Here is a 12,781-nt window from a genome sequence, read left to right as displayed (position 1 = left end):
TTAGTGGAATTGTTTGAATGATTTAAATATTGTTACTTGATTTGTTATGAAATAACTATGTTCATGTAAATCCCGTTACCTAAATCATTTTCCTATCCCACTCTTAGCTTAGCTTTTAGGTAGTTAGAATAGCTAATATGAGTTAGGATTTTGTTATTTTGGGGGAGGATAAGGGTATATTTATAACAGAACAGAGTTAAGATAGATAGATGAATTATTAAGTATCATTGAAAAATGCAAGTTGCATTTTTTTCTAATAAAAGGGGGAATTGTGGTAGAGGCATGGAGAGAGAGAGAGAGGACTTGTAAGCCAAGATGCAAGAAACAAGCTGGGGACCTGACCTGCCTATCAATCAAGAAGAAGGTTCAAAACAGAATGTTCCCAAGAGAGGCAGTTGGGGGAGCCTGATGAGAGGAGAGGAATTGCGACCTTGGGACTGACTCTCTCTTGCTCTGGGGGCGGGGGTGTTACTGAACTGAGGAGGCTAGGGTTTTTGGCTTTGACAAAAGGAGGAACTGATTTTGGCTCTGGCTCTGGGAGTTGAAGCTGGTCAGGGAGAAGAAGCTGAACTGATATTATTTAATTTCTGTCCAAAGCTGAAGGACTCTTGAGGGGGGTTTCTGAAATTGGTGGCTTTGTGAAGAAGAAAGAAGATTTTAACTGTTGTCCTCCATCTCTGACTGTCCCTCTGTCACAGTTGTGACTTCCCAAGCCCTCATAATCTTCATTTTAGATTAGGGACACCCTCATCCTTCTTACCTCAGTTTCCCATCCTGTTTCCCAATAACCCTCCTGACTTGAAAAGGAAAAGAAAAGAGTATCTTTATAGTTCACTCAGGGGGGGAGGGAAGAAACCAAAGGATTCAGGAAGAGCTGGGAGGTGAGGGAGACAGGGAGGAGAGGGTGAAGGAGAGAAGGAGAGAGGGTAGGAAGAGATTAGGAGAAATATTGATCCACTAGTCATCAATAGGGATCAGTAGGCAAATCCCAGAGCATTCCCCTGTAACAGTATCTCTCAGTGTCTCTCAAAGTACTTCTATCTCCATTGAAAATAGGCAAGTGTGTCCCCCATACTTAGTAGCAGCTCTCTCTAGTCTCAAGCCAGAGTACATCAGTCACTGCAGCAACAAGAACTAATTTCCACAGATCATCTTTTCTATTTCATATATATTATGTCTAGAAAAGCACAATGAAGCTAAAGCAAAAATAGATCTGATTAAAAGATATAAGGAAGGTAATTACATCCTGATAAAAGGCACTATAGACAATGAGGAAATATCAGTACTTAACATGTATGCACCAAATGGTATATAGCATCCAGATTTTTAAAAGAGAAACTATTGGAGCTTAAGGAGGAAATAGTAAAACCATACTAGTGGGAGACCTCAACCTTCCCCTATCAGATCTAGAAAAATTGAACCAAAAAAATAAATAGAAAGTAAGAGATATAAATGAGATTTTAGAAAAGCACAAGGCATCAAACTGGTAGTTAGGAATGTTTTTGAAACAAGAGCCCTTCAAATATTGTGTGTGGACCCTTAGGGATAGTGACAGACAAAATCTGTGATTTCATTGGTATGGGGAACTCCCAGATGAGGAAACTGCTACCAGTGCAGGTCAGTATCTTCTCTGCAATTCACAGCCTTAGTTACCTAGACCATATAGACATTAAGTAACTTAAGGGTCACATTGAATTTTTGGACTTCTAATGGAGCATAGGGGAATGGAGTGAAAAGGGAAAGATGAGGGAAGAAGTATTTATAGATATGCATTTTCAAGCTTTGAGGGCCAAATGAAGGAATAATTGGAAACTGGACATAGGCGGCATTTGGTGTGCTTGCAGCTCTTGTTGGGTTTTGGTGTTTTGCAGCTTGCCAGTGAGGTGATTGGGAGAAGTTCTTAGTGTGCTTGGTGAGTGGTATAGGCTGATTCCTTTTTCCTTTACCTCCTAAAACGCTATCCTCCTAGGAGACTCTTCATCTCGGAGGAGGCTTCATGGCTGGTAGCCAAGCTAGACCGAGAAGGCTCCTTGGCCTAGGCCTCTGAACTCCTGCCTGGCTCAGCCCAGGCTGGAACAGTTTAAATTTTCTTTCCTCTCTCTCTCTCTTCTTTTTAATTTCTTCCCTCTATTGTAATTAAACCACCATAAAATTCCCAAAATGACTTGAGTATTTTATTAGGATTGAATTAATCCCTGGTGACCACTAGTAAAATATATTCAGTCAATAACCCCTAACTTTACCCCTTACAGCTGCTATGGGTTCAACTTTTTCTTCCAGGCAAATGATGACCAGATCAATATATCTGGCCCTTATCTTTGTCCTGAACTACAGTCCCACATTATGACTATCCTCTTGGATATCTTGAATCTGATTCCCTACAGGGATCTCAAACTCAATATGTCCAGAACAGAATTCATTATCGTTTTCCTAAACTCTCTCCTCTTCCCAGCTTTCTATTGCTGCCAAGGGTACCACCATCTTTCTGCTCACCTATGCTCAAAACCTCAGTGTTATCCTCAACTCCTTATATGCTTTTGTTTCATAAATCCAGTCCATTGACAAAAGTTGCCATTTCTAACTCTCTCAACCTTTCTTATATGTCATCTTTCTACTCACAAAGCCATCCCTGCTGTGGTGAGGCAGTCTTTATTACCCTTTGCATCAACTATTTCCACAGTCTTCTTGTTGGTCTCCCAGCTCTAATTCATCCCTCACTTGCCTGCCAAAGTAATTTTCCTAAAGGATAATCCTGACCATCTTTCTCCTTCTCTTAACACACACTCACTAAAATCCTGTGGCTCTCCATTACTTTCAGGATCAAATATAAAGTCCTTTTGCATGTAAAGCCCTTTACAACCTGGTCCCTTCCTACTTTTCTTTTTAAACCCTTACTTTCCATTTTAGAATCAATACTATGTATTGGTTCCAAGGCAGAAGAGTGGTAAGGGCTAGGCAATGGGGATTAAATGACTTGCCCAGGGTCACACAGCTAGGAAGTGTCTGAAGCCAGATTTGAACCTCTTGTATATTTTCTTCAGTCTCTGAACTTGAAATTACAGTGGAATGACTAGTTACTTGACAGATTGCCGCCTTTACTCTCATTCACCCACTCCACTACCCAGATACACTGGTCTATTTGCTCTTACTTACCAAGATGATCTATCTCCCAGCTTTGCCTTTGAATTGGCTGTCCCCAGTCCCTGAAGTGTTTTCCCTTTTTTCCATTCACCTCCTAGCTTCCCTGGTTTTCCCTTAAGACAACTCAAAAGTCTGCCTTCTGCAAGAGGTTTTTCCATAAGAGATATGACTGCATCAGACTATGTATGAACTTTTTGAGAGCAGAGACTGCTTTTGTCTTTCTTGGGAACGTGGGGACTTGGCCCAGAACCTGGCACAGAGTAGGCACGGAATACATACATGTTAATTAAGTAGCTAAATATGTCATGAGTCCCTGTGTTTTTGTGTAAAGACTGAACTGTCTTCTCCCCTTGGGGCAATACTGATGGCTACGTTTGGTATCCTAAGAGTGCTTTTGGGAAAGGCTACAATATCACATTAGGAAAAATTGTGGTGTTTGGACATCATCATGGAAAGCCTTAGAACTTTCAATAAGAATGACAGTAAGGGATCAGCTAGGTAGCACAGTAGACAGAGTGTTAGACCTAGAGTCAGGAGGATCTGGGTTCAAATCCCATCTTAGACACTTCCTAGCTGTGTGACCCTGGGCAAGTTGCATAATCCCCATTGCCTAGCCCTTACCACTTTTCTGCCTTGGAACCAATACACAGGATAGATTCCAAGTCAGAAGATAAAGGTTTTTTTTTTTTTTTTTAAAGACAGATAGTAAGGGTTTAAGAAAAAAAGAAGAAGAAGAAGAAGAAGAATGTTGGTAAGCCAGAAGCTTGGGGTAATATTTGAGTCAGAAAAAAAGAGATCTGACATTCTATGGCCAAAGGTCAATATGATGAGATGAAGAAGACACACAGGGTTATATATGATATCCCTTAGAGTGAGTGACTCCTTTGGATGGAGGCATTGCCAGGAATTCTTGTGCCTGAGGCAAATTCATTTGGGAGTGGGATAGAAGAGAGGAGAGTCCTACCATAGGTACAATCTTGTTTGAAGTCACGTGGTCTGGCTCTGGGTTCAAATCTCACCTCAGTTACTTGCTAGTCAAATGACCCTGGAAAGGCATTAACTTCTCTGGGCTTCATTTCATCTGTTAAATGAGGGTATTTTGGATTGGATGACCTCTAAGATCCTAAGAGTTTAGTATGTATCCAGAAGAGTAGAAAAAGGGAAGACTTGACTCTAAAACAGGTATACCACAGTGATGGGACCTGGGGAAGGCAGTTTAGGGACAACTGTGCTTCCTGACACAGCAGGAAGAGCCATCACCGTAGAGGAGAAGGGAACTTTAGTCTAGATGTTGGAAACCTCATGCAATCCCCTGGATGCCCTATTCTAGCTATGGTTCTGCCTTTTGATAAAGTCATAAATGATTAATTCTGGCTCACATGAAAGATCTCAAACTGATAATGTTCTCTAAGTGCCTCTAAGGATGGAGAATCATTTTCATATGTCAAAAGTTGTTGATATCCATATCATGTCCCATTCTCTGCCCTGATAGTGCTTCGCATAGTGCCTACACACAGTGGTGCTTAATAAATGTTTATTAAATGATGGACTGATGGGTTCCTGCTGTCTGATCAGGATAGACTCATCTACATTGGACGGCTGATTCTTTGGTGTCTATCTCTTGTTTCTCTTGGACCGGGGACAGAGGCTTAATGCAAGCCTCTTGACTTGCATTGACGTCCCTGACATGACCTAACTCTGCTTTTCTCCTCTGGTCTTATTATTGACTTTAATCTCGCTGACTTTGGACTGTCTGAGCATTCTTTTGATAGAATTCTGATTTCTACACCAACTTGGTTGTATAAAGCCATCTTTACATTTTCATTCTGTTGAATAACCATTTTCTCTAAAATGATACATCTTATTCAAAAGAAATGGCACAGGGTAAAAGGAAGGCCAGAGTACCATTGCATATGGAAAAAAAAAAAACTTTGGGAATCCAGGAACTAGAGGGTGTAAGGGTTAAAAGTAGGAGTTCAACAAAAGTGAGGAGAGCAGTTGAATAAAAACACTTAGTTTAATTTGAAAGAAGTACAGATAGAAAATAGAAAAGAGGAAAGAGAGATTATTATTCTTATACCCTATAACTATACCTAAAATTTCTAATACTATCTAAAATTTCTAACTATCTCTGTCTTCTGAGGACAGTTTCTCCCTGCCTGGCAAACACCAGGCCTACTCTAATCTACTCTAACTATTAATGATTCACCAACTACCTAACTCCTTAAATAATCTACAGCCCCAACCCACTCATTCCTTCAATCAGTTTCTATCACCCAGCTGCCAGTGGCCCTTGCCTCAGAGACAGACCTCCTGCCCTCTCCAGATCCAGAGGCAAAAACCTAACCTAACTGTCCATACTGCTTCCTTTTCTCTGTCCTGGTATCCCTGGTAATGGAATCTTCAGCTCTGGTTCACTGACTCCTGTCAGTTCTGATCTACTTAGAAACCCTGCTCTTTTGCCACTTAAGGAGACAGAGGGAGAGATTAAGAAAATCCCTTTCACAAAAGGGAAAGTATAGTAAAAGAGCACCTAACTGTCCTTGATGAATTCAAACCAGCAGGCCCTCAGGAACTTAATCTGTGGGTACTGAATGAAGGGACAGATGTGATTGCCATTGTCAGGGATCATTGGGAGTTGGAGAGAATGGGATGCCGAGAAGAGCAAATACCCTTCCAATGTTCAAAAAAATGAAAAACATGGAAGCTATTATCTAGAGGCCAGAGAGCTTGACTTCAGTTTCTGAACAAATTCTAGGAAGTATTATTAAAGAGATAGTTACTTATTATCTACAAAAGGAAGTATTAATCACAAAAATCCAGTATGGCTTCAAGAAAAGATCATTTAAGACTAACAACATTAGATTCCCTTTCTGAGAATTTAGCATTTGGAGATTTGAAGGGATTTGCTTTTGTATCTCCAATGGCTAACACAGACCCTTTCAGGTAGTAGTTCCTTTTTTTCTCTCAAAGCAAAGAAATATTTATTAAGTGCCTACTATGTGCCAGGGCACATGCTAAAAATCTGTAGGCAGAAATATAAAAAGAGAAACATAATCTCTGCCCTCAAAGAACATAGAATCTAATGGGGAAAAACATACACACAACACACACAAAGAAGGTAGAGGAGTCAGTCAGAGAAATCCCAGAATTGTATAACCAGGTAAGAAATAAGAAGTATGGGAACATAGAAATATTAAAGCATGATCTCCCATAGTTCCCCTGGGCTTAAGTTTATTGATAATAATTATTTCTGTCATTCAGGTATTTATATATAATGAAAAAATACATTTTCCCATGAATTATCTATTAGCAAAAAAGTCCTCTATTTTACTCTTTGTTTTCCTCTATTGAAAGCAGTCAGTTACACCCAGCAGACCACATAGTAGGTTCTTAATGTTTGTTGAATTGAATAGAATCAGAGGAATGCTACATATTCTGATCATCTGGAGTTTAGTAAAGCATTTGACAAAGTCTTTCATATTATTCTCTTGGAGAACTTGAAAAGATGTGGGATTTGTAACTGGTTGAATGGTTAAACCTAAGAGAATCAATTATAGTTCATGTCCAATTGGAAGGAGGGCTCCAGTGAGGAGCTCCAGAAATCTGTGTTTGATCCTTTGTTATTTGATACTTTTATCAGTAACTTAGATAAAGGCATGCTCATCAGACTGGTAGAGGAAACAAAGTAAGGACACATAACCAATACACTGGAAGAGAATCAAGATTCAAAAAGATCTTCACAGGCTAGAACCAGACCACAGACAGTAAACACAATTTTAAAAAGACCAATGAAAAGTCTTGCACTCAGTTAAAAAAATCAGTATCATTAGTACAAAATGGGGGTTGTTTGCTAGATGGTAGTTGTTTGTCTGAAAATAACTGGGAGTTTCAGTGGATTACAATTTCACAATGAATCAATACTATGATATGAGAGTCAGTCTCATCATTTCGTTACCAGTGATCTCTCCAAAATTACAAATAATCTATTAACTGGCCAATCTAATGGCTTTTAGCAGCACCTTGACCTCCTTGAATCATGAGCCTGGGACAACAGGAAGATAGTGGTACCCTTGACAGTAATAGAGAAGTTCAAAAGAGGAAAGAGTTTGTAGGGGAAAAGGGGAATAATTAATTCTGTTTGGGGATCCCTGTGGGACATGCAATTTGAGATGACCAGAAGGAAGTTGGAGATGTACAACTGTGGCTCCTTCCTACTTGTTCGGTTCTTCTTTCTGTCTTTTTCCCTGGTTCTCCATCTATGCCAAATCTGTTCTGTCTGGGGTCCCCTTTTCTTTTCACTCTATCTTAATCATACTTTGTGATCCTATTAGCTCTTAGGGTTCAATAAACATTTCTTTAAAGATCTCTACATACCCAATCCTAGATTGTTACTGTCAAGGGTACCACTATCTTCCTGGTGTCCCAGGCTCATGATCTTAGTCTCATCCTCTATTTCTCTCTCTCACCCCACATATCCATTGTCAAATTCACTGTTAAATCTCACTATTTTAACCTTAACATCATGCCTTGATTATGTCTCCTTCTATCTGCTTATACAGTCACAATCCTAGCTCAGGCCATCATCATCTCTCTGCTGGACTACTGAGATAACCTTCTAACTGGCTTCCTTGCTTCAAGGCTCTCCCTATTCCAAGTCAGTCTCCATGTAGCTGCCAAAGTAGTATCCTAAAACATATATATATATATATATATATATATATTTTATGTATATATTATCATGTCACTCCCTTTTAAAAATCTAGTGTGGCTCTAGGATAAAATACAACTCCTCAGGCTGATGCTCAAATCTTCCACAATCCCATTTTCACCTACCTCTCTTGGACATTTTGTGGTACTTCCTACCACACGCTCTGAGTTCTAGCCCACCATCTGTTCCCTGTTATCTACAAGTCATCTCTCATCTCTGAACCTTTGCACAGAATGCATCCCTTCTTACCTCCATTCCTAGCAGATTCCTGAGCTCTCTTCTACACTTCGTTTCTGTGTCTGCTGCTATAGGAGGAGGCTTTTTACTCTTCCTCCCAGTTGTTAGCATTTAGTGTCTTCCTTCTTAATGACTCTATATTTAATTATCTGCATATATGCTGTAATTGGACAGTGGAATGTTAACTCCTTAGAAGCAGAGACCTCTAAAATCTTTTGTTTGAGTCTTGGTATAAACATAGTAGCGCTTAATAAAAATTGCTATTAAATCTATCAGTTCTAGATGTAACAGAACCTAAAGTACCTTCATGAAGTTCATAGCCACTAGGGAAGTACCAGGAAACTTTTCCTCAAGTGTCTCCTGGGAAGAAAACAGAGAGAGGTAAAGCATATCAATGATAACATCTTTCACAGATGCATTTATAAGGACCCTTAACCAAAGCACCAACTAAGTTGATATAGCCAAAACCAAACAGTTTTTTTCTTTCATTTACAAATGTCACATAATTTTATTCTATACTATATTGTCTTGGAAGTCATTTAACTTGAGTTCTGCCCTCTAGTTCTGCAAATTCCACTGCTAATCATTATGTGACTGGGTGAATATGGATTTGTTTCCTCATCTCTAAGTGGGTAATAATTCCATAACATTTTAAGATACACTAATATTAAGTTCAAATCTTGTTGCAGACAATAGCTGACAGGGCAAGCCATTTAACTGCTTTCTTTCTCAGTTTCCCCATCTGTAAAATGAGGATGTACCAGAACCTAGCTTATAGGCTGGCTGTATTATGAGGATAAAAAGTGTTTTACAAACCTTAAAGGGTATAGAAATGCTAGCCATTGTCATTACTAAGATCAGCTCTATTAATATAACACTAATTTATAATCATATACCTCCCCCTTCATAGTTACAAAATCCTTTAAATACATATCTTATTTGGGTTTCACACCTGTTCTGTGAAATAGACACAGTAGGACACATCATTCCTATTTTACAGATGGGGAAACTGAAGTTCAGATAGATCCTTATTTAAATGTCATATTCAAAGCCGATCTCATTGGAATTTTTGTGAGAAACACTATAAAGAATTTGGAATATGATGTATCCAGATGTTATGTAAAATAAAGATGTTGCTTGTTATCTTTCAAATAATAAGAACAAACTGAACAAAGATAATCTATTCCATCCACAAATTTGTCCATAAACCTGGGCCACTATTCGGACATTTGTTCTAAAAGATGCTTACTTGGCCTTACTAAGGTGCCTAAATCTTCTTTTTCTCTCGGAAAGAAGTCACAAAATGTAATGGAAACAGCACTGGTCTTGGAATCAAAAACTCTGAGCTTAGCTCCTGGCTTGGTCCATTATTAGTAATTTCATTTCTCTTAAGACTCAGATTCCTCATCTGAGAAAAGACATCATCTTGCCCTACCCATCCCACAGGATTGTTGTGAAGATCAAATGGCCAAATATAAATAATAATAATTCATATTGATTTAGTGCTTTGCAGGTACTAGGAGCTTTCTTCACATCGACCCACTGAAAAAGCAATGTTGTGAGTAGGACTGGACTCCAAGACAGAGAAATGTCCCCTACCAATATCAGTTGGCACCTTCTCAGCAGCTTATAGTCTCAGAGAGTTGACTGAAGCTGTTAAGAGGTCCACATTCAGTATATATCAGGAGTGGGAGTTGAACCAGGGTCTTCCTGACTCAGAAGCCAGCTCTCCAACCACTATGGCACACTGCCTCCTCTACTATGGAAATATGAGCTATTTATTATTAGTCTTAAATCATTATTGATTATTTATGTTGATTTTATTAATATTAACAAATACTAAATTATTAAAACAATTATAAAATATTAAATTATTGTTTGGTATTTCGTGCAAATAATCTGAAAGTTGTGATCGATCCATAGTTATTAAGTCAGACTCACTAGATTTCAGATTGAAAACTAAAAAATTAAATTAATTACAGGGGTAGCTAGGTGGCTCAGTGGAGAGAGAGAGAGAGAGAGAGAGAGAGAGAGAGAGAGAGAGAGAGAGAGAGAGAGAGAGAGGAGGTCCAGAGTTCAAATTTGACCCTCAGACACTTCCTAGCTGTGTGATCCTGGGCAACTCATTTAATCCCAGTTGCTTAACCCTTACTACTCTTCTGCCTTGGAACCAATGATTAGTATTGATTCTAAGACAGAAGGTAGAGTTAAAAAAAATTAAGTTAAACATTTCCTCCATATCTGGAGTATTCTAGTCAATCATATGGCTCCTGAATATATGTCTTATTCTCCTCTGGCAAGTCCTTTCCATGGGCAAATTCTACATCATTTGTGGTTCAAAGACAATCATAGAATTTTAATTTGAAAACAAATAGAAAATCAGTGTCAAGAAGAGAGCTTGTTATGTTATTCTCTGTTTGGTATCCTAAATTGGAGCAACATAAAGAATTTAGAGATGTTCACTGGGTTCTTGACTGAGGAATTCAATGACTGTGATTTTGTTAAATGATCATTCGTATACCATAGTAATAAAACAATAGTGGTTAAGAGTTAAGACAATTATTTTCTTGTTAAAAGATTTATTTCCCTTAAAGAGAATTAAGCATTCCTGGATGATACATTTTCCCTAAACACTGCTTTCTTTGGTTACTTATTTCAAATAAGATTCTAACAAATTTTTCTTTGTTTTTAAAAGGAAAAAAAATATTTATCTGGATATAAAACTTGAAAAGTGTCATAGAACTATATCCTAAAAATCCCTCATAGAAAAGCCTTCTCTAACTAGTGAAAGGCAATATGGAATATAGAGTGCAAAGCTTGCCTCTAAGTCAGGAATTCGAGAGGTCTTAGAGAGCAAATGGTTCTCATAGGTGGCCATGGCAAACACAGCCACATTTTGAAGGGCTTGCATGAAGCTCACTTGGACTCTGACTCTTTAGACTCTTAAAAGAGCCTTTATTTAAAATACATAGAGAACTTTGTTAAATTTATAAGAATAAAGGCCATCTCCTAATTAATAAATGGGCATAACATTAGGTACAGGCAATTTTTGGATGAAGAAGTCAAAGGTAGGTATATGAAAAAAAATTTCTAAATCTCTTCTGATTAGAAAAATGCAAAAACAATTCTGATATATCAACTCAAACCCATCAAATTGGCTAAAATGATGAAAGGACAAAATGACAAATACTGGAAGGGATATGGAAAAATGGGGACACATACATTGTTGGTAGAACTGTGAACTGATCCAACCAATTTGGAATTACACCCAGAGAGTTATAAAACGGTGTGAGCCCTTGGGTCTGTTTCCCAAGGAGATCAGGGAAAAAGAAAGAGAACCCTTATGTTTCAAAACATTTATAGAAGCTCTCTTTGTGGTGGCAAAGAACTAGAAATTGAGGGGGTGCCCATTAAGTGGAGAATGACTAAACAAGTCATGGTACATGATTGTGATGGAACATTACTGTGACATAAGAAATGATGAGCAGGCTAATGTAAAAAAAATGGAAAGAACTACATGGGATAATGAAGAGTGAAATGAGTATAACAAAGAAATTTTTATATACAGCTATAGATTTAATACTTGAAGAATAACTTGTGAATGCTACTTCCAGAAGGTAAACTGAAAAATGGAAACATGAAAAATGTCTCTCTCTCTCTCCCTCTCTCTGTCTCTGTCTCTGTCTCTCTATTTCTCTATCAATATGCCTCCTGGATGACACTTTCTATGATACAGAGGAGGGAGGGAGGAGCTGAGACACTTGTAACAAATTCTATTAATAAAAGAAAAAAAAGAGCCTCTGTTGGCCAAGTTTTTGTGTTTGCCCTGACCAGTTGTATTGCCAAAGTCTCAACTACTCTTCACATTACCTGGAAAGACCAAAAGACAAACGAACACGTCTTTCCTCCAATTAGAATGTCAAAAGAACTTTGATTCTTGCTTCAAATGTACAAAGCAAGAATGCAGTACAAAATTTCCATGCTGGTCAGAACATGTTCAATCCAACTCATTATCCATCTTGACTGGTGGCTTGCCCTGATTCCTTCCTCCAAGGTTAAAGATATAACCTGAAGAGCCTTTGCTCTCAAATCCTGGTATTCTGACCTTGAACATGTCACTCTATTGAAAACCTATTTGAACTTCAGTTTCCTCATGTGTAAAATGGGAATAATCTATCTCCCTGCCTAATTTTACAGTTTTGGGGAAACTCAATTAATTGTGTAACTATTAAGGAGCATAGAAAAGACCCATTTGTACAAAAATATCCATAGTAACTTTTTTTTTTGTGGTGAAGAACTAGAATCTAAACAGGCTGCCCATTCATTAGGGGATGGATGAACAAATTAATCAGCATATGTATGTGATGGAAAAAATTGTGCTTTAAGAAATGATGAAAGGTCCCATCAGGAGCCCTTAGAGCCCAGGGAGGCCATGCATCTCCCCCCTTAGAGAGCAGGGTCTTCTAAAAAAACAGAAACCTAGAGGCGAAGTCAAGATGGCAGCCTAGAAGGAGCATAGACCTGGCAGCCTGGCCAGAGCTTTGGAGATCCTCCATATTTGCTCCAGCCGTCCAGGAAGTTTAAAACTCAGAGTAAACCCAGCCCAACTAAGCTGAACTCAATCCCATCAAAAGTCTCCAGAACACAGGGAAGCCCAGGCTCCCCACCCATCCTCATTGACTGCTGGACTTT

The 12,781-nt window shown here is 38.6% G+C and overlaps 1 protein-coding gene across 8 annotated transcripts in view; it reads right to left on the bottom strand.

The window, feature by feature from the left end:
* CDKL4 (cyclin dependent kinase like 4) overlaps window positions 1-12,781 on the bottom strand; it is a 73,821-nt gene that overhangs the window by 19,645 nt on the left and 41,395 nt on the right. For 4 of the 8 annotated variants that reach the window (XM_007477001.3, XM_007477002.2, XM_007476999.3 and 1 more), the window contains one exon: window positions 8,393-8,449. The exons of the other annotated variants lie outside the window; for them this stretch is intronic. In XM_007477001.3, the coding sequence (XP_007477063.1) occupies window positions 8,393-8,449 (57 nt within the window). The remainder of the gene's footprint in view (window positions 1-8,392; window positions 8,450-12,781) is intronic. 8 annotated transcript variants of the gene reach the window in all.

This window comes from Monodelphis domestica, chromosome 1, assembly GCF_027887165.1.
Source record: "Monodelphis domestica isolate mMonDom1 chromosome 1, mMonDom1.pri, whole genome shotgun sequence".
NCBI classification, from domain to species: Eukaryota; Metazoa; Chordata; class Mammalia; order Didelphimorphia; family Didelphidae; genus Monodelphis; species Monodelphis domestica.
This window is presented reverse-complemented; position numbering and strand designations above follow the sequence as displayed.